This window comes from Atractosteus spatula, chromosome 2, assembly GCF_055471065.1.
Source record: "Atractosteus spatula isolate fAtrSpa1 chromosome 2, fAtrSpa1.hap1, whole genome shotgun sequence".
In the NCBI taxonomy this organism is placed as follows: Eukaryota; Metazoa; Chordata; class Actinopteri; order Semionotiformes; family Lepisosteidae; genus Atractosteus; species Atractosteus spatula.
In genome coordinates, this window is record NC_142707.1 from 5,221,148 (window position 1) to 5,243,790 (window position 22,643).

The 22,643-nt window shown below is 38.7% G+C and overlaps 1 protein-coding gene across 1 annotated transcript in view; it reads right to left on the reverse strand.

The window, feature by feature from the left end:
* The window catches only part of bin3 (bridging integrator 3), a 64,870-nt gene extending 43,917 nt beyond the window's left edge, over positions 1-20,953 (reverse strand). Inside the window, exons 1-4 of the mRNA XM_088938602.1 lie at positions 20,792-20,953; positions 6,516-6,564; positions 4,244-4,284; positions 499-560 (exon numbers count right to left, since the gene is read on the reverse strand). Coding sequence (XP_088794728.1) covers positions 499-560; positions 4,244-4,284; positions 6,516-6,564; positions 20,792-20,799 — 160 coding nt within the window. The 5' untranslated portion in view covers positions 20,800-20,953. The remainder of the gene's footprint in view (positions 1-498; positions 561-4,243; positions 4,285-6,515; positions 6,565-20,791) is intronic.
* Between the last annotated feature and the right edge of the window lie 1,690 nt (positions 20,954-22,643).

Here is a 22,643-nt window from a genome sequence, read left to right on the forward strand (position 1 = left end):
TTTGGATGCAGGAACCTCCTGGAGTAAAGAAAGCTCAAGAGGTTCCCAAAAAAGCTTTTAAAAATTAACCTTGCAATCACTTTGGTATTCCTTAAGATGAATGACACCATTAATTTAATAACTAGTTTTCTCCTGAAGCTGTTTTTAGCTGTTTTTAAAATATTGCGATACAATTATAACAATAATTATCATGAGAACCGGATTTTCTGTCAGGTCTTCCATCTACAGGTTTCACTTTTTGAGCAAGACTTTATCCTTTTCAGATCCAAAGGATGGGATCAGAGAACTTTACACCTACATTGCGGATGTACTGTAGTGTGCTGTAATAGTGTACTGCTAATTGTGCAAGCGACTATGCTTAATGGTGCTGTACAGTGGTGGGTAAAGTGCACCTGTTGACTTTCGTGCTTGCTGATGAAATAGTACACCTGAACATGCTTTTCCTGGAAAAAAACAATGTCATAAAGCCGTTTGGCAATTTTAGCAAAAGGGGCCTACCTAAATCAGCCTCTGTACTTTTCTTCATATCTTTGTGAAGCTTCTTTGTTTGATCTTCCAATCTGTCAATATAAAAAATTAGAATTCAGAACAAACTTGGAACGTCTAGCCAAGAACGAAACAAAAATGCTTTTTGCTGCACTGCTGTGGTCAGTCAGTGTACAGTTTTCTTGTAAAAACCTAAATTAGCAATAAAAAAATGTAAAAATACCAGCCAGCACAAGTGGCTGCCAGTGACCCAGGCATGGCAAAGACATCACCACACCCCCCAGCTGGAGTTTTTAAAGAGTGTCTGCTGGCTACAGAGCTTACATTCCACTGCCTGATCTGAGTGCCTAAACTGACACTCTTCATACACTGCAAAGATTAAACCACCTCACTAAAACAAGGTCCCTGTTGACATGAAAAAATAAATAACTGTAGTCTTGATTGCCATTGCAAAATGCTTAATTAACTGATTTAAAGCACAAAAAGACCTGATGCACAATTTCTGTAAACATACAGTTTACAAATTTGCCAGTGGTTTCACTTGAGCTATATTCCAAGGAATATACATGAACAATATCTATATGGACTTAAACACAGAAAAACACTAAACTGGAAACACTTTTTTTGAAATAGGATCCATAAAGCTGTGCACTTGAGTGATGTGCAGAAACATCTTTTAAAACAAATTTACACAGACAAGGAACAAAGCAGACTAAAATGGTGTGACAAGATAATCCAACGTCAGCATTTTTCCATTTCTGTCTGAAAAGAAACTCGAGGAAGACAACTGAATGACAATTCTGGCACACCCAAGGCGTGGATATATGCCATGTGAAAAACAATGGATTGGGATTCTCATTATCTTTGCTGCTTCTATTAATGGTAATTATTTGAAGATCAGGATTATGTTTTCTGCAAAAAAAACAATTGTGTGGAAGATTTTCTGTATTTTTTTCAGACAAGTGCTGTTTTGACTTTGCTATAGAGAAGTTAATATAACATTTACAAAACTATACAGGCAAGAATTAAAACCACAACAAATGACAATTGTAACCTATAGCATCTGGTGTGGTTTTTAATGCTTCTTAGTAAGAAAAATGTTTTAATTCTTTCAATACAAGACAATTGTCACACACAAGAACAGGGGGGTAAGAACAGGACATAAAGCCCTTGAAAAAATGTGTTTTGTTTTGGAATTCCTCTGTATTATTGGCAGGTGATTTCCTTTCTTTCATTCGTTTCAATAAGGCGCTAACTGATGCATATTCTTACAGCTGCTCTCTGGTTTAGTGTGAACTCTTCATTCACAAATTTTTCTAACACGTCTAACAAAACTTCATCCCAGTAATAGACTTTCCAAAAAACTGGACAAGCCAATTATTTATGACCCCCTTTGCCTGCTACAAACCTCACTGGGTCCTGAGAGAGATGGCGGCAACATTCAAGCATCTTCCAAAACGCACTGAATTAAGCTGTTGACTTGTATCTGCAACATTAGGGCAGGCATATAAAAACTGTAGGCCTGTCGTGTCAGAAGAGCCCAAATGCAGCCATTAATATCACAGACGGGCAGATTCGCAGAAGCCCTGTTGTCACCCTGGGGTGGGGTTTCTGTAACAAACCTTTCACAACATGTCTTTCACATGAAAAGATGCCCTTGTTTAAAATCTAACTCTGCTTTACATTTATTACTTCTCCAATAATGAAAAACTGAAGATTTATTCTTCTAATGGTATGTAGAACAAATTATTTGAGAGGCACAGAAATTAACAAACACTATTTATATTCAACTATTTTCTTTTAAAATGACTCTTAACATTTGTTAACTGCATAGTGGGTCTGAAATCAGTATAGGAACATGATTTCATTTGGAAACGTTCAATTATTTTTTAAAGTTCTAAAACTACTACTAGTGAAGTTTTTCTTCATTTAATGCTGATCCAGAAATAAGTCTTTGTACTCTTCCCGCTATGCTCTTATAATACTTCAAAAGGGAAATGATTAATAAATCTAATGCCTCCATTTTCTGAACACTGCATATTTAATTTGTAGCAGTCTTATTACATTGCCTCTGCAGTTAACCTTCACTAAATGGAAAACAAATTGTAAGTTGTTTAGCTCCTAGGCAAATGCCTGATGAACAAGTTGTAATTGGGGGTTCTGATATTCAGGAGTTAGCCCACCTCCAAAGCATATTTCTACATTCAAGTGAAACCCACTTGTCTGTGTAACTGTCTGTGACTCAGAGACATACTGTGCCACTAAACTAGCTTTCCTATTATTGTACAAATAGGGGATTAAAATTCTAAGATTCAAATTTTGTTTTAATATTAAAACACCTATTAATAATTTCTTGCATTTATATAGCATGTTGCATCCCAAAGAAACCCAAAGCACTTGAATATAAGAGGTGCTGATTTCTTTCAACACTGTGGTATAGATCTAAACTGTCTGTGAGAGCAGCTATGTGCCAGAAGCCTTGCTATACAACCAATTAAGTGAAGAAGTGAGAAACAACTTCATCAGGTTCACTATGGAGCAGATTTAGGGCAGACAGATTATGCAAGAATATAGTGATGTATAGCTAGAACACCCTACTCATAAGAACATTACCATTGAAACTCTAATGTCCAACCATTCGGGACCTTTAAAAACTCACCTGAAGAAGAAGGAAGTCTGCCACCTACTGGTCCACCAAGGTTACAATAAACCTCTATGGTGTTTGCTTCGTTATCAGCTGCATTTACGTAAGCCAAGAGCTTTTAGATGCAATTGTCAATATTTTCTCAATAGTCAATATGTAGGACATCTACAACCCATTTGTGAGATACAGATGTTTTCTGTACATAAACTGGAGGACGTTTTTCAAGCCTTAACTTCATGGTTAAGCATTTTTTCTCAATAAACATTTAAACCCCAGATTATTCTTTCTTGATTATATACAAAACGTTTTTGTGTTTCATTACATGGCATTTGTGAAAACCTAAATATAAAACAAACATTTTTCAACTGTTTTTCTAGATTTTACCCAAGGGTAAAATTTTAAGGAGGAGACAATCTGATAGATCACAACACTAATATGTACAGTGCCTTTTCAGGGAAGGAGAAGTAAGGGGGTAAGATGTGCAACCAAAAGACCCTTTTAACTAGTTTTCCAGAGCACAGGCAATACACTGCAGATTTCCCAGTCAATTTTACACGGTGCAGGCCAAAGCTCTTTTAAGAATTGTCAAGACAGCCTGTACTGGCTCCCAAAAGCCCTTTTTCCACACAGCTGAGTAGTCACAGCAAGCCATAAGGTTTTGCAACAGCCAACTGTGAATAATCACAGCAACTGCAGCTTGTGCTCAGAATCAGAAAAATTTCAGGACACACAAAGTTGACCGAGACAAAGCAAAGGAGGTGACGCCAAAGTCATGAACCATACGTTTCTAATGTGCAATAGGATGACAGCTTCACTGATCAATAAAGATGGCAGAGGAAACGGAGATTACTGTGCCTTTGCAGATTTTCCACCCTTTCTCCTAAAGTAATAATAAGAAAGTCATGCCTTGCCTTAATTGTTTTGTCTTACAGTGTTGCCATTAGAAATCCCTAATTAGTGCTTAGCAGTTGGACCACATCAGTATTCCTTAGGTAAATCCTACAAGAGTGGTCATCTTCAGTCAAGTACACATATGAGAAACGCATACACATGTACAAAGTCACGGGCACATTTGTACGCATATATTAGGCATGTAAACACTCTTTAACTTACTTTTGGAGTTTGTCATATTCTCTTTCAAAGTCTCTTTCAACCTGCAAAAATAAAAAATAAAAAAAGCATTAGAGAAGTGAGGATTTTAGTTGGAAACCGGTATGTGGGCATCCTGTTCCAGTGTTCCACTGGCTTGTGTAGCGCTCCATCAGGAAGAACGGATCACCTGCCAGGACAATGGGAGTGACAGCAGGTCAAGACTGACAAGCTGCTGGAAACTGCCAAGCCCTAGCTGGTCAAAGGAAACACAGCGACTCAGCATCAGGGGTGGTGGGCTGCTGAGATAGATTGGAATGGATCTGGACATGCTGGGCATTCAAGAAAAGGTTATCTTAAAATAATAAAGGCAATAGATGAAGCATATTCATTTTTCAAGACCAATCACTTCATAATGAGTGTCTGTTATTTCATTTTCGTTCTACAACAAACTGTAACTAACAGCTAAGCTATCTGTCAAAGGCTAATAGTTTGGAAAAGAATTAAGAACAAGCGAAGTGTAAAAGGGCAGTGAAACTGAATGGACTCTTGCCCTTACTCATTTAGGAAGTAAAGCAGTCAGTAGATACATTTCCACAAAGCAGAATGATCATTTCACATGGTTGTTTGAGTCTTGTAAACATAGATGCTTCACGGACAGTAAACATCGCAACAGATCTAACATTTATACGGTTATGCGATCCAACTATGGCCAACTATGGCTCAGATTCTAAACGTTTAAACAAAAAGGAGAAAAGGGATTTAGCCGCTGAACTGCACGCTTGGCAGGGCTGTTTAAAATACCTGCATGGCTGGGCCATGTGTGGGACAGCGGTGGCTGCAAAAGTGAGTGGGTGCGAACTGCTAAAAAAACCACTTCCACTGTAATCTGTCTGTGGCACAGGAGACACGCGGTATGAGTTCCCAGTTTCCTGTGACATCAGGCAGCGAAAAGTAGGACAGAGGGGAGAGCAGGGGGCACTGTGTGGGGGGACTGGGCACTGTTGTTTCGAATTCTCTCCGGCGACAGTGACCAGCTTCCTCCTCCTCCCTCCTTCCTTTGTGTTTGTTTATTCCTGGGCCCTTCCAGCCTCAGAAAGCAGAACCCTGCTGCTAACAGCGGGGCAGGCCCTGTACAATTCAACCGCAAGTACCCTATAAGACAGGCACTTAGGGATGCAGTTGAAAGCTTACCAAAGGGGTCACAGGAAAAAAAAACTGAAAACCAAATTGGGACAAAATTGCTCAAATTGCTCAAATAAGACCAGTGAATGGACCTTAATGAGGTAATGACAACCGGTACCACTAAGGGCTCTGCGCTGATCAGTCAAGTACAGTAAGCAGACACACGTGGCGCTGAGGTCTGAGGTCAGGTTGATTTGGGCACCAAGAGGGAGGGGAATAAGAGCCCCCAAGCACTTATTCTTGTTGATGAAAAAGAAGATCTGCACTGCTATGGGATGGCCTCACTACATCCTGTTGTTCCTACATAGGCTCATAACTGGGTCTCAAAAGATTTCATTTGCATTTATGTGTAAGTTACACCTGCGATACTGTGGTATTCTGTTATTCATTCCCACCTAAACTGGCAGGTCAATGTTATATAAAGTATATGTCTTATAACAATAAAAATGTACAAGTCTGTTGGCAATACTCATTGCATTAAAAACTAAGCAGCAGGGACCCATTTCTAAAATCCTTTTCCTCTGCTTCAGCTTTGACAAGTTAACATGGCAACTATACAGAGAATTGCATGAACAGCAGAGCTTAGAAATAATAAAAAACTGAAAATAAATAGTAGTCAATTTAATATTGGAACATATTATTTTTGTGTACATTAGCAATTGACTGACCTTCTTCCCCCAGAAAAAAAGTCTGAAGTATTTCAATCTTTAAAACACATGCATACACCCTTTACTCTTGTTAAAATCCAATGAAGAATTGCACATTTCCTTTAAGCCCAACTAGCAGATGTACAGTTACATTTTTTCTGAGATATAGACAATGTTGTGTAGTTGTATATTACTTGAAACAGATATGAGTACGTCTTTTTACCCTCTGGAGGACAGAGACATCTCCTACCAATTGCACTGAATTTAAACTGTACAGCAAGCTGTGAATTCCTTAGTTGACTCTACAAAACAGAACTTCTGAATAGACTTGCGCATTCCCAACTATAGGCAGTAAGTGACAGAGAAGGACCTGTGATCTCCAAACACTTATTATCACTGATATAAAATAGGTGAGGACCTGGATCAGTTACACTACATCAGAGATCAAAGCCCTCCTTGCTTACCGTCTTTGAAACAATTTGCTTCTTCGGTTGACCGATCTTGAATGGAATCCTAAAAAAAACACAAAACAGTGATGGGAAAAACAATATTAACATTTAATAATAATAATAATATTTCTCACTTCTTCATTTGATGATGAGACTAGTTATTAGTTGATTTAGTTCAATTCACTAGAGTTTCAAATTGTTTTGTTAAAAAAATGTTGTTCATCTCTCTGACTGAGCTTATAAGATCATAATATGAAAAAATCTAATATTTTCATAATATGAAAAAAGCCAAACCCCTAAGTTTAATGTCTTTAAGACGTCTAAATCAAAATTCCTAGCAATAAAAGCTGGCAGACAAATTCATATTCCATGAAATATATGAACTAAATATAAATTACTGCACTGCATCCAAGCAAGATGTCAGGGATATACAGAAACGTTTGTAGAGGCACAGCACAAGCTATGTCTCCTTGTAAAACAGATTTTTACAAATATCCTCATGGCTGGAATTCATCACTCTTCTTGTGATAAAGCCTACAAGAGCAGCAGAACTGCCTCAGAATTACAGGGCTAGGTAGAACCAACAGTACAATACTTATTTGCTTTGGAAAGGCAGTAAGATAGCAACAGGCACTTGCCAAGACAAGGCACACTTAATTGCCTGCCAAACCCTTTTTTATACTTTAAGTCCAATCACTACCCTTGAGTACACTACAGAATTAAAATGTAAAGCATATCAAAACACTTTAGTTAAAATAATGCAAAAAGGGGTTTTTCAATATGATCTTAACACATTCCAGGCCATATTTTCTAGTATCATGTAGAACATGTGCAATAATGTATATTCAGCAAATTACACATCTAGTAGGAATTTCTAATACATTAAATCCACATGCGTTTCAGCTTTCAATCATCTTCGGTGTACTATGGTCATTGATTTTATAAAGTTTTCAAATTCTCCCCTCCCCCCGACACCAGCTAAATAAGGTTCATAATGCATGTAAAGAGCTACTCCAAAAATGTACCATGTTGTGACAAACCATGTTCTCTATTTCCAAGTGTCAGATGTACTATAAATTGACCTGCAGCCGGTGATATGTCCGAAAGTTCTTCTAGTATTGACCTATTAAATTCCTTTTGTGACCAGCTAAAAAAATGCATATTCAAAGCACTCTGTCCAGAAACAATCTGGTTTGGCTATAACATTGAGAACCGAATAAAGCACAGCGGTGAAGACTTCTATACGTCTAGCAGGAGGGGAAGAGCCAGAGTCTGAGGTGTCTGAAACGGAGACCCAGCCTCAGTGACCTTTAACCTCCAGAGCACACTTAACACTCGCTGCTGGCTTCCTGTCACCACACCTCACATCTGCATCTGATTTTTTTTTTTATAGGATGTCACTAATTAGAAGTGTCTGTCCTTTCTGCCCAACAGCCCTGATCTTCAAGCTCGGTCCCACATGCTGGAGCTATCAACTGCCGCTGATTGTTTCAGCGCTAAACCGCACGCTGTGCAAAGCATCTCCTCTTCCCTTTGCTTGCCTCCACAGCGCACAGGGCTCAGCTTTCAAAAGACTTTCTGAACCCTTCCTCACAACCTCCCTCGATCGCCCTTAAATCTGGAGACTGTTACTATGACAGCACAGTATTGCAAAGTATTAGGTTATCCACAGTCTTGGAAATTATGTCAGAGTGGACAGTTTTTTTTTTCAAATTGTTCATCTTGTTTTTTGCATACAATATAAGCATTGGGTAACATGGTATTGATAGTTTTGCCAACATTTTAAATCTGTCATCATTTTCTTTGCAAGACTATTAGACGATGAATTCCTGTGGTATTGAATGCATATGCAGCAGCTTACCAGCAATTGTAAATGTAAGTCAGTGATTATGCGATTCCTTTTTCACAGGAGCTGAAATGTATTTTAATTTAAAATTACATTTTTACAGTTCAACATTGTTGAAACTTTTCTGCATTGCTCTGCCAAAGAGAGACATAAAATCAAAACCAGTCTTTGTGCAAGACGACTAACAAACAGGATACCTTTTTTAGAAGACCTGAATATAAACAATGGAGTGTAAACACTATCTGGCGCATTGACCTGAATGAAGTTCAGTAAACCATGGGTCTGCAAAATATTACATATAACCTCCTAACAGTTACTTACACAAGTATATACCTGTTAAATGAAAATAAAAAAAACTTTGAAAGATGAAGATTTTTTTTCCTCTATCAATGCAGAGTAAGCATCTTCTGATAAAGTGAATTGCATAATTTCTCAGTGCATTTTCTGCGAAGCTTCCCTGATGATCATGTTGAAATTAAAAAATTAGAAATGGATAAAATATTTAATTTAATAGTCCAAAGGATAGCTTCAAGTATTAAACTGTGATAAAAAGAAGACTTTTGCCTCTTTTCAGTTTTAAATCTGCTTAAATAAAGTGGATGTATTTCTGAGTATCTTGCTTTCTATGCATTCTAGGCATTCTACAGCAGCAAATCTAAGTGGAGTACCTTACACAAAGGTACAAATGTAGTGCTCCACCTAGGATTTGAACCCACAGCCTTCCAGTTAACTCTAGAGCCCTGTATTCCTTACATCTCCACTACTATCTTAAGAGATACTGGGCAGCCAGTATGTCAGGAGTGATACCCAAACCCACACCTCCACAAGAGAGTGCACTTCTGACTGTTCTGTTATGACAGACCTTCTGTGTCCTCTTAATACTTATATAACCCACATCTGTAGACCCACGGATGTATTATGGTAAACTTGTCACCAAAATAAAGGTCATTCTTCACTGCAATAATCATAATTAACATTGCTAACTCATGCCATGTTGAAAGATGTGCCCTGAGACATCTATAAGTGAACACAGTACTCAAGATACATTAGCACTAAAGGATTGTACAACTACAAAACAAATTAAAAAATGAAAATAACATTATAGGAAATACTGAATGATAACTGAAAAAATAAATGACAAACTGTTGTATATACTTGGTATAATCTACATTAATCTGCCTTAATGTTTTTAATTTTGTAGAATGCACTTTAATTTTATATTAATCTTGGTATTACCATTGTTCTGAAAAAATAACATGCTCTGAAAATCCTGTAGAGTTAATTACTACAGCAGAAGAATAAACATATACCCCAGAGTAAACTGACTAAATTTATATTAGCCAATTTTACATTTAGCAGCACAAAGCATGGAAGTCAAAACCTCATGTTCAGGTAGTGAATTAGATATGAAAACGGCAATAAAAAATTCCTCAACAGGGTGCTGCACCTCCATGTCCTGCCAGCACTGCCTGTATGTGCCATGGAATAGAATCTACCAGCATCAGGAATCCTGGATGATTTCATGAGAAAGTCAATCAACTCAGGCCTCCATCTCAGGCAACATTCCATTATCTCCCATAAATGCTTGGTTGGCTTCAGATTTGGTGACTGAGAAGGCCGTGGCATATGGATAACATTAGTGCCATGTTCTTCAAACCATTGGGCGACCACACAAGCTCTGCATATGGGGGCACTGTCATCCTAGGAGACACCCCCCCAGCAGGACAGAAATACTGCAACATGGGAACAACACTTCAGAAAACCACTGAAAACCTTCATTGTTGGAATCAAGCACTGAAGGCTGAATAGTTCTTTAGGATGGCACCTGTGCACTCATCCTTTTGTCAAGAGCAAAGCCACTGCTTAGTAGTCTATTCCCTGTGCTCTTTGCTCCACTGGACACATAAACACGCACTGTCAGGTGTGATGAGCTGTTGATGCACTTCAGCTCAACTACGGCATCCCACTCTGTGCAGTTCTCAGCTAAAACATTCTGAAGATACCGTCAGTTCACACCCCAAATGGAAATTTACAGTCAACTGATCTGTAACAGCTTGCCTTTTTTGCCTTGCACTTCGAATGGATGCACAAGTATCTCGATCCTGGTAGTACGTGCTTCTGCCTACAATCCCTTTTATCGGTCTGCCTTGTCTCAACCGGTTTAGGATGACACACGAATGCTACGCAATGCCTCCTTTGTCTCCAAGTTTCTGCAACTGAATATAAAGAAAGACTGAATAGTGCATACCATTGTATGGGGGCTGTGTGGGTGAACGATGTTCATCCTCAACTTTAGCCTATATTTATTATTTTTATCTCACCAAATAGTAACACTAATTAAGAGAAATGAAGATATTTTTAGCATTTGGTTGATTTTTGAAACAATGAAAATGATCAAAATGAACTTCTTGTTAGTGTACACTGCAAACTACTTTCTGCTAAAAAAGAAATAAGCAAGAATGAAATGCAATTTAAGAATAAACTGCAATCAGCTATTTTGGATTCTCCTGCTTGTGTGACCATTTCAGCACCACCTGACGCAGAGAGAGAATGACTAGAGTCTAATCTGACAAACCTATATATAGTAAGTGAACCCCAATTATTCACAAGCCAGAATGACTTGGGTACCTCAGTGCCAAGTGAACTCTGACCCAAATCTTCCTCTCTCAATTAATTAGGTATAAAAATTCCCTTCTTTCATTACTGATCACTTTAACTGTTCTCAAATAAAAAGTCTTGCTTATAAAAATGTACAGATCTAAGGCACTTCATATTATGTTCTTACACATTCTTGGTGTCATTGACGCCAATGCCACTGAATTTTGCATTCTCTGAGATTACTGAAAGGTTATTTCTCACATCGTTGCCAACAATCAATACAAAGCACTACATTAGTAATATGTGAATACAAATTTAACACATCTACTACAGGATGTATAAAGGGTTTGTTATCCCTTTCATGAACAGTTTTTGATAAGACATTACCAGTTATCATGGGTGTCCATGCAGTTCAACGTAAGTGAATCAGGGTACAGTATGGAGGTGTGAGAAACAATGAAGTACAACAGTTTTATAAGGTATCAAATTTTACATTTCCTGTGAACTTGTAATCTCGCAGTAAAGCATCACAATTTTCCCTTTAATCTTTGTCGCTTATTCATTCTTCAACAAAATCATAAATCTGAGTTTGATGTAATCCTGTGACCAGGGAAAACCCTGAACTTCCTTGTGCTCACAGTGATCTGTGCATATCCAGCACTAAACTCTGGAATGTCACCCTGCTACACTGTGGCTAGCAGCTTTCCAAAAATAAAGATTCTCTTTGGCCGGAGTTTAAGCAGCATTTAAATGAAGGATCATTGCCAGTCATATCCTGTTATTGTTTATCTTACTATTTGCCTCACATCTGATGTCATTTCATATTATTAACCAAAATGTCCATCCTTGTCATGCATTTAAGGAAGTGCATGGTGTCTTCATGCTAGTACTGTACAATTTAATCTTTAAATATAACATTAGCACAATGGCGTCACCCATTTCTATTGTTTAAAGCCAAAAATTAGGGCCACATCCTGTATGATTTTATTATGGGAAATGCAGAAGGGCCCTAATTGTATAATGCGGTGTTATCCACCAAACTTTCCCTTTCTGTTTGTTAACAAAACTGAACATTGCAAGTTCAGCTGCTGGAAACTAACCTATTTATTCACCATGAAACTCATATACCATGTAGAGTTTGGGGCTCCCATTTATACTTATAGAAATATCACCTGGGACACTCCTGAAGGTTCACAGGTCTAGGAACACACATAGACCACAACATATTACAGACTGCCATCCCACTTAATCTATACTGCTATACCCTACCGCATCTGGCACATTCTCTACCCCCTAGATTCTTCAATACTTGAATAGACTGATAACTCATAGAACGTCTTGTTTCCATTTGAAATGATCATTTCCATGAATGTTTCCTCACTGCCTTTGCTATCAGATGTTAACAAATACAAGACAAGAATTAGAGCTGGCATTACACTGGCACTATTCTTCTACAACAACCCAAAATGTTTCTAAATGTTATTGGCAGAACAGCCACATACTGAAGGTAATTCTCTTAGGTATGCCCAAGAGAACAAGCATATGTTTCAAATGCAAGAGATCATGTACGGTTTAATAAATCTAAGCATAATCACACAGAAACCGCCTAATACTGTACATTACAATGCCACATTAAAGTACGTAACCATGACAACAAGATAATATGAATAAAACAATACCAAGCAAAATACAGAGGAGGCACAAACATGTGTCTGGAAGGTTGGCGTGTCAAAACTATAATGTCTAATATGCCTGGGGCATTAAAATACAGTCTATATTTAGTTTTTTCATGTCACAAAAATACTTTTTTTAGCTTTTAATCTTGGACATCTTGGAAGTTTATTAATTAATCTATTACATCAAGAGTGGTGAGTACATTTTTTTGTGTTCAGGTGTTTAGGAATTGTTATATTAGTCGTGAGCTTTCAAAAACATAAGAAAAGCAAGCTAACATACAGTAGCTCTTCAGTTCTTCACTGTGGCTCCTCTCCTTACACACTGGGCCAGAGTTTATAATACTTCAAAAAAGGATTTCCAATTCTATTATCCTAATCAAAAACAAAAAATTGGCTGATTGACATACAGACCATAATATTGGGCTAACTGTTACACTTGTGGCACAGACGTCCTGCAAGATAATTTCACTGTGTATGAGGAGGCAGGGTCTCATTTTGCATCCTAACACCAGCTAAGGACAACTGAATTAAAAAGAACACACAAAAGAAAAACTACTGCTGTTTGTAAAAAAAAAAATAGATGGTGAACCAATTAAAAAAAAGATTTGGTATAGAATGTTTGTAATAACTTTGAATACCAGTTTATTATTAATTTGCTATGTGGTGGCGAACCTACAGTGTTCTGTGCCTGGGGCTTCTTGCACTGTGACTTCCCATGTTAACACACATGGATGACAGTTTTTCAGATCTACTAAATCTAAAAAGACTCTTGCTTTCATTTGATTAAGTGTGAAGTGGCTGCCACAGCCAGAGATGACTCACTCCAGCTTATTGTTAAGGGACAATTCTGTGTCTGGTGTCGAATCTGCCTACAGAATGGAAATGTTTACAGAAAAGAAGAGATGTAAGCTAAACTTAAAAATAATGAACTAGTGAACAAAAAAGGATCATAAATAAATTACTCGAGGCCAACAGGGCTTCAGAAATAATAACACCCCTTCCAGGTACCCCTGTAGTGTTAAGCATTATAGTTCAATGAAGAATAGAACAGTAAACAATGATGCTATACAGCAGAGTGGAGAGTATAGAGACGGAAACAAGTTCTGGAAAACAATACTTTTTTTAGACTGTCAAAAGAAATTCTAAGACAGTTTCTCTTCTTAGGCTCTAGGTAAAGCAGTTTTAGCTCAAGCTAAATATTTGTATTTGTACTGCATTAAAATCCTCTAGTTTCTAGATCACAAGGTTGAGCTGGATCCCACCTGGAGGCCTTGACAGGGGTTACAAATGACAGGTCAAGGAAACTGATAAGAACTGGCTGATCAAGTTGCCTCACCATCACAGACTGGCCAGCCTGTTTCACCTACGGGTTTTCAGATATACTGAATTCAGAAACCATAGTCATTATATTCCCAAACAACTTGCTTCAGGCTCTGACTAGGCACAGTTCAAGCTAAAGTGAAAAGGTTACAGAAAACCAAGGTTGCAGAAAATGACCCAGGGCTCAAGACGGACACTGCCATCACAGCCAGCACCTTATTAAACTCCCAGGGAAGCTTTTCCTTTCGCCCAACAGGTGTATCGCAATTTTATATCCACCTTTAAAGAAGTATGGATAATCCGTTCTACATGTGAGTCCCCTTTTTCCATCTAAGAGTGAGCCGTAGATAATTTGGTTGTTTGTTTTTTTTAAACTTTAACCTGCAAGGGCAATACAAAACAATTTTTAATGTATGGTGTTCCAACACCATTCAAAAAAATCTCTTGCACATTTTTTGCATGATCAGAATCTGTGGGTTGCGTTTCATCTTTTTAATCGCTAAAAAGCTTTACAAGCTGCAGGAGCACCTCTTTAATAACCCAACACATGGTACTACATATTACAGGTTTGTCCCCTTATTTTGAGTAAATCTGCATAGAGACATAAGGCAAAAATATCATTATTTTGCTTCACCTAAATAATTTTCAGAAAAAAATAGAATTCAGGAAAACCTGAAACGTATCAAACCAAAACCTTCTGTTTACGCGTATGACACATGAGCACTGTCAAGACTTAAGAACATAAGGTTTTGAAAAGAGAGACAGCCATTCGACCATTCGATGTATTACGTTTGCTGTTTAGTTGGTAAGAGATACGAGGATGGGACAGGCTCAACAGGAGAGCTGTCAACCCCAACACAACAGCATTTCTAATCACCGATCCAGGGGTGATGACACCATATTAGTGAACAACCTTAGTATGCATTTGTCAGTATATCATTGTGTTCCAGTCTTTTAGGGAGATAAATCCTCGACTATCAGGTGAGAATGCCCCAGAGGATGTAAGTGCATCTTCTTTAAATCAGTGATAGAATACTGTTCAGCTAGATAGATGGGTGAATAAAAAACTGACCGCTCCATGTTTTAACAAGTTATTTACCTGTTGTACAAGGTACTGATGTAGCATAATTTCAACCCACTGCGACGCAAGCTTGGGATTAGTTGCCAGCAGTCCCAGGATAAGGGATCACAGGTTCTTACTGTTGATCTTTAACTGGGACTTAAAGAAGATTGCGGTGTTAAGCCAGTGACAGTTTTTGCTTTGTATCACATAACCTCCTTAGAAATGCAAACTAAAAATATTCTTCCGGTCTCAATAACAATGCAACTCTGAATAAAATCTGTAACCATTACATTTATATTAACATTTTATTGCATAGTGCGCGACAGTAAAGATCAGGCTGGATCAACAACCGTACATGGGTATAACTTTACCCAAAAAACGGTTTAATATGCTCTATAAAATGTATTACTGTGTAAACAGCTGTAATTACGATGACTCTATGGACCTTATTAGGAAGTACATTAAAATGATTTATATTGCTCAATGCAGTAAAAATCCATACATCCATAATTCAAAGCCACTTCATCCTATAGAGGATTGCAGCAGGCAAGCAGGCATTCAGTGCAAAGCAGAACTATACTCTTGATTGACCATTGCAGGGTGCACACACAGAGACAACTTAAATCTTCCAATTAATGTATTCACTGGGTCCCTGAAAGGCCAGAGGAAACCAATGCACATGGAGGAAACCTACACTAACACAGAGAGAAACCTACACTAACTCAGCCATGCCCAGTTAGCCAATGCTAATACCCTTCAGCATCTATAAAAGATTTCAGCTGGGTTCATGTTAACCCAGCCTACCTTGTGGGTGAGTGGAGTGCAGACTTGAAAAGCACTGGATGCCTGTTTTTCCCCCTCTCTTGAACTTATCAACAGAGAAGTCAGAGTGGCCTTTCCAACAGATACCTTAGATTGGACTCCTGGCACAGTGAGACCATATTTCATCATTTCTCAGGGCTGTTTTGGGAAGCCACTTCAGGAACTCTGCAGTGCTGCAGATGCCTGACTGGGCCTTATAAGATATATAACAATAGTTATTTTCCATCATTTTCCCACACAAGTACAATTCCATTATAAAATTACAAAAAGATTGTGAACGAAACTGGTGTTCAACTTGCACCACAGAACTGGCTTCTGAGCTGAGTGGCATACTGTACTCGTTTTATAGTTCCTCAGCTGTTTTGAAGGACATTACCACCCCCCCCCCACAATACATTTGGACTTTTTGGACAATAAATGGGAAAAGAAAAACAAGAAGGATTTTTCTACAGTTCTAAAACTAAAAATACGTTAAAACAGAAAGAAAAACATGTTTTGAATGTGATCCATGATTACAGCATATTATGGTCTTCTGTTGATGCAAGCACTTATTTTTGAAAAATGACAATATTTACTGTTTTCTACATAACAATTAACTATTAGTACAAACAAGCTTGTAATTATGCCCATTATTGGCAAGAGCCCTATCCCAGCAAGGTATTTTTAGACAAGGTCCTGTCTCCTTAAACACCACCTCTGAAGTGACTACATGGCCCCCCTCCCAGTGGCAGGGCAGGTAAACAGGATGTAAAGGCCAATTATAATCTAATTTTAATCGGTTAATCATAGGTGCGAGGACCTTCTAGGTCGTTTACTTAAGATAGAACAGAAACAAAACCCAAACAAATGCTGCACTCGATCCATGTCCTGCTGTCTGGAGTAGCTTCTGTGGTTAAGAAACGTATAAGCTAGTAGTTTACTCTCGTCCAGAGACAGTTTTGCACAATCACCTTTGATGGCACTGGAAGAGAACGGGTGAATCGCACTCGATGTAAAACTGATTTGGCGTTTAAAAATCTTCAATTTTTAAACACACTTTTTCCTTTATCTCTTCGCAGAAACCGGAGCGACTAGCAGAGACTCATCGAAAACATTTACTTACTTCGGAAAACTGGTCATCATAGTCATTTCCACTGGAATTTATAACCCAGAGTAAGAAAACACATGAATCACGTTTCTTGAAATTATATTTCACCAACAACTGCCCTCTGCTTTTCCTGGTTGTATCTTCATATACCACTGACAATTGGTACTCAACCCAGCTCACTCCAAACAGAAATAGAGATGAATGAAAGACAAAAAAAATGACATCATTCCATCTTCTGAAACATCTTGGCGCCATTAATGCCCAGACGTTAAGGTACCCAGCAGCAAAAGAGCTGCGGTAAATTGGGGGAAAGAGCTTCTGGTAGACCACATCAAAACTTGATGTAACTGCTGCAGGAATCCATATGTACATAGCATACATTACTTCCAAGCAAAAGCTACCGATTAATCAGTATAATACATCAAACATTTTCTAATAGTCTGACTTTCCGTTTAAGACACACACTAAAAGTAATGGTAATGTTATGCAAAACTCTTTTATCACTGCCAAAATCTCAGTTTACACTTTAATGTATTCAAGACACAAATGGGACAAAAATCCTAACAGATCCATGCATTCTCTTTCAGCACCATAATGAAAGAAAGAACAGCTCGCAGTTGTTGATATGGAATAAAATCATTCAGCTGTGTTTCACTCTGGTATGACCTTCTTGTACAAAAGATGATGGGTCCCAATAAGAAATAGCAAACAGCTCCCCGCCACCCACAACTAGCATATCACACACAAAAAGTACAAAGCCTGCTCTTGTTTAGTGGCGTGGTGCTTTAACCAAACAGACATGACTCCAGACACAAAGAGAAAGAACCCCAAAACACAAAAGTCATTTTCTTCCCCTCTGTGGCAAAGACGCAGTAAAATCAGTATTTTCATTAACTCTGCAGGGAGGGAGAGATGCAAATACAGCAATTCAAGTAATGTCATTCAGAAGGGATTACCATAGTAAAACACGTCCGTGCAATATAGACGTCCATTTGAAAACAGTGGCGCTCTCTGATTTTTCTAAAAATTGACCCTGGATGTCACCGAATTACAAAGTGCCCACGTCATCGTGGCACGTGTGGAGGCATACCTCAAATTCCCTGCTCAGCGGAGTTAAGAAAGAGCTCTTTGACTGGACAGGCAGCACAGTCCCTGACCCCTTAGGCTGGGTGACTGTACAAGGAGGAAGCGGTTGACTGCCAGCCATTGATCTCTGCATATGGAAAGAGCTCCGTGACGCTGGCAAGCGCCAGGCCTGGCTTTTGTGGGCCCCTTTGGTTTCAATATGTGAATGTAGGTACAGGGGGGTAGGGGGTGGGGTCAGCAGCATACGCACATGTGCTGACAGCACTGAAAATTAACCAAGATCCAGAATACAGTGGCTCTATTCCTAAGTCACTCTGTCTGACGCAGCTCATTTCTTTTGCATTGTCCCATGCCAAGAAATGGAATGTTACAATGAATCGCCGCCCTTGTGTGAGGTCACTTTGAAATACATGGATGTGATGGGTCAGATAAAATGCTGCACAAATTACAGGACATTTGCAAACTTCTGTAAATGTCCCTAAGCCGTCCAATACTGTAAGTCTTTGTCATTTTGTGGTGTCCAATGCTAGATGGCTTTGAAAGATTCCCTTTCACAATCCACTTAGCCATTTTATTACAGTTTCACAATGAGCTGATAAGACGTCAATGATATCTGCGTAGGGCTGAAAGGCAATTTGTCCGCAATAATTCATGCCACTCCTTGAGAATGAATAGAAAATAAGCAGTTTGAATAGAAAATAAGTCTTGAGCACTTTCTACCGAACTAAAGTACTGTCAAACAGAAGAAGCAATAAAGCAGTATTTAAATCTCATAACTTTTTAAAGTTATGAAATTTGCACTAACACTTGAGGCTTTGAAACTATCACAGGCCCCATCTTCAGTATAGTTCCAGATTCAGATGTACATAGCTGGAAACAAGTATGTTACCCTTTTGTTACTAGAAAACACTAAGTGCCGTTTTCAATCTGGCTTCTGACCATAGCAGACGTTATGTCTGAAGTGAGCCCTAAATAAGGAATCAAAGTGATAGAAAAAAAAACTTCTACATTTTTTGCAGCATATAAAGCTAAACAATGACAGAAACACAAAGAATGTTTTCTAATGAGAATATGCACTTACTTTATTCATATGAATATGATATCAAACTGTTGGCAATACTATTTGCACAAAGGAATGCAGTTTAATCAAGAGGAAAGTGAAAACAACACTGATCTCACTTGCTCAGCAATACAATACCTTCTATACAATACATGCATTCTGACAGATCAGAAGCCACAATGTCTTCCAGGAAATGGATTAGGTACAACAATGCCTACAAATGACCACTTAAAATGATCTCAAATCAATTTGACATATTAATGTACAGTTTGGACTTAAATGCTTTCTCTACAGGGCAAATTTATGCTCCAACATCAGAGATAGTTGACATGGACACATCTCTGTGTGGAATCAGGCTGAAAAAGGATGGGCAGAATTCTAAAAGGAGTCATAAATGTATAACTTGTATTAAACCTACTGAAACCGTTGTAAAAGCAACAGCCATATTAGGTCTTCATATAATTTAAGAGGAAATGGAAAAAGTGAATCCTGTCATTTCTATATAGTGTAGCACCCCTCTGCAATTAGTATTCATTAGTATTTTGTGTATTAGTATTCATAGTATAATTCACAAAGAGGCACTGGAAAAAGTTGGCCTAGGACCTGGAACATCAGGAAAACCATCAGAGTTACGCTTTATTCTCCAGGGGCCTTATCAGTCACAGGAAAGCTAGACTTCCATTACATACCAGTTTGATCTGTTTCAGCATTTACAAGCTGCAGGTTCATCCTCGATGTTTACTGATGAAGCAAATACTGCTGTTGTACTATGACATATACTTATACGTAACTCAAAATAAGGTAAAAAAAACTATCCAGCAGTACTGGCTTTAGGAGTTTAAAGCTTGTAAAATCTAACATGTAAAGGAATTCATTCTGGCAGTTCTATCCTAAGATTAGGCTTCCCTGAAATTTTAAACTCTCTCTGGAGTCGTTAGTAATAGGAAGCCAACTTCTCACACGTTCAGATCAACACTGCACTTCGGGCACACACAGTTAACAGCTATAAAGATGCTTAAAATGTCCCTGAGAAAGGTACTTCACCCTTTTCCCAACAACACTAATCTCGAAAACACACTTTGCAATTATCTTTTTTCGGTGGCACCAGCCTATGTGAAGACCGAAGTTCTAATGACACCCTGGTTTGAGCCTCCGATGTCGGCTATCACGAAAAAAAAAATTGAACGGGTTTAATCAGACTATTGGGCTACAAAATAGTAGCAAATTTCAGCCCCAAGAGTCCACGACAGACGGGATCCGGAAGGTAGCTCGTCACGCAATCATTGCTAATCCTGTTTTCCCACAAAAGAACCGGTCCGCACGACTTCTGTCTCTGCTGGGTGCGCCGAGAAGGTGTGAGGATCTAAATATCTCGGGTTTGTCGCTGTACATGTTCAAGACACGTTACAGACCCGCAGACAGACGGCTGTGTAAGTGATACACAGAACATATTGACCTTTCCATACTCAGTGACCACAGACGCGTCCCGGCATTTCAAAGCGGACTGTACTGTGGTTGAAACCTGAACTACATGCTTCTTAACAATATAACTCAAAAGCGGGACGTGTTTTACCCTGCGTGTTCGGGGTCTTTAACCTGTTAAGTTGGTGACACTGTGCCGGCTGATTCCAGTCCATATCGTCCTCACCTGGACGGCTTTGGACTCTTGTTTACACACTAAAGTTTCAGCCCGGCGCTCCGTCCGCTTCCCTTTTACAAACATACAGACTTACCAGCTCATCTTGTTGGAGGTTATTAATCCGATTTCATGCGGAGGACTGTTCTCTTATTTCCCAATTTTTTTTTAAAAAAAATTACATGTTATTTTAAAAACCCAGATCACTGCCCTGCCACTCACTCTCTCTCTCTCTCGATCGTCTCTCGTATCCAGGAAGTAAAAAGGTAAACCGCATCCTGAGGTCAGAGGTGAGGGGATTTAAACTACGGAAAGCACAGCTCGCTGAGACCTGGGCTCAAAATAACGATTGGGAATTTGACTGTTGTCCTGTCGGAGAGACATCATAGTACCTTGATTCAAACACTGACAGACCATCACCACTTTTAAAAGTAACTATATCAATGTGGTGAATTTTATATAATGATATACTCCGTAAAACTTGCATATTGTAACGTCTTAAAAACGGTTGTGGCTGCCACGGTGTCTTTACATACGTATTGAATACTTATTTTCCAAGAATACTTAGCACATGCAATGTACATTATACATGTATATATACAGTACATTATACAGTATACATGTTAAAACTGAGTTTTGAACGCAGGATCGGGAACACCGAATATAAACTCTTCATCTGAAACATGGTTTACTTGTAAAAATGTACGTGTTGTCTGTTAGATGTAGCGTTTTCTTCTGTTAATTTTTGTATGTGTGTCGCGTGAATGTGCGACTCATATTTTATGTTAATGCTGGGTATTCAATTCATCTAGTGCATCCACAGTTGCTGGAACATTATTTTTCTCCATGTTTGCTCCTGCGTGACACTCCATTCCATCTATATTGTGTGAGATTGTTCTATCCTTTTGCCTCCAGCGCATCAACTACCTCCGTACCTCTCATGCCACATTTTGGGGACACCAAAAAATAGGTGAACTTACCTTCCAGTTGGTGCCTCTTCCAAGGCAAAAATGCTGGAATTTTTTGTAGATCAATATCTATCTTTTTAGGGATTGTGTGGGCAAAACTTTTAAGATCTAGAATTAAAAATTCCAAAGCCCTCAACTCAGAAGACTTATTGTTTATAACATTATTTCTAATATCAATATGAGTCACTGCCAGTATTAAAAAATCAGCAAAATAATATTTACCATCATCCCAGGGGTAATGCAGTTAATGCATGTGTTATAATTTAAGATATTAACCCAAAAAATGATTTATTTATATTTGGATCTTTCCTAGTTACATTTGCCTTAATTCACATGGCCTTTATTTTCATTGCAGTTTGGTCTTGGCATACTGGTAGGAGTAGCTAATGTGCCCAGCACTATTTGCAATGTGGGAAAGTGTGGGGGCTGAGTGGAACAGGGGGAGGGCAAGACTAACTGGCCTTCCTGCTTGTCAACACCAGGGAGGCCAGGTTATGGTCTGGATGCAGTCGTCAGTGAAATCTGACAGGCTGGGGGCAGCTGTGAGTGGACATGAGTCAACGTTGACGGACGTGGTGAGAATGCTTTGTCTACAGTCCCCACTGCTATGCATTATTTTTAACCTGCCATGTGAATTTCACATGACTTGAGTGTACCGAGCTGCTTCAGAGGTAGAGATTGTACCTCAACGTCCGACTGGGACAGTTCACCACTCACTTTGGCAACTTAGCAAAGAGGCTTACACTAACCTCCACCATAAGGAGGATTTAGAATAAGCCGTTACCTGGCAGAAAAAAAAGGCTGTACCTTTAGCTTAATAGACACAGATCGCCTATTTGTCCTGTTGGTAAAAGTGAGATGCAGATTGCTCATAAAATATAAGTCAATTCAAATAAGTCTGAAAGAAGAAGCAAAGCCTTTTAGAACATACCCTGAAATGTAGTGAGTAAATACCAGGATGATGAAGACGTGCCCCCACAG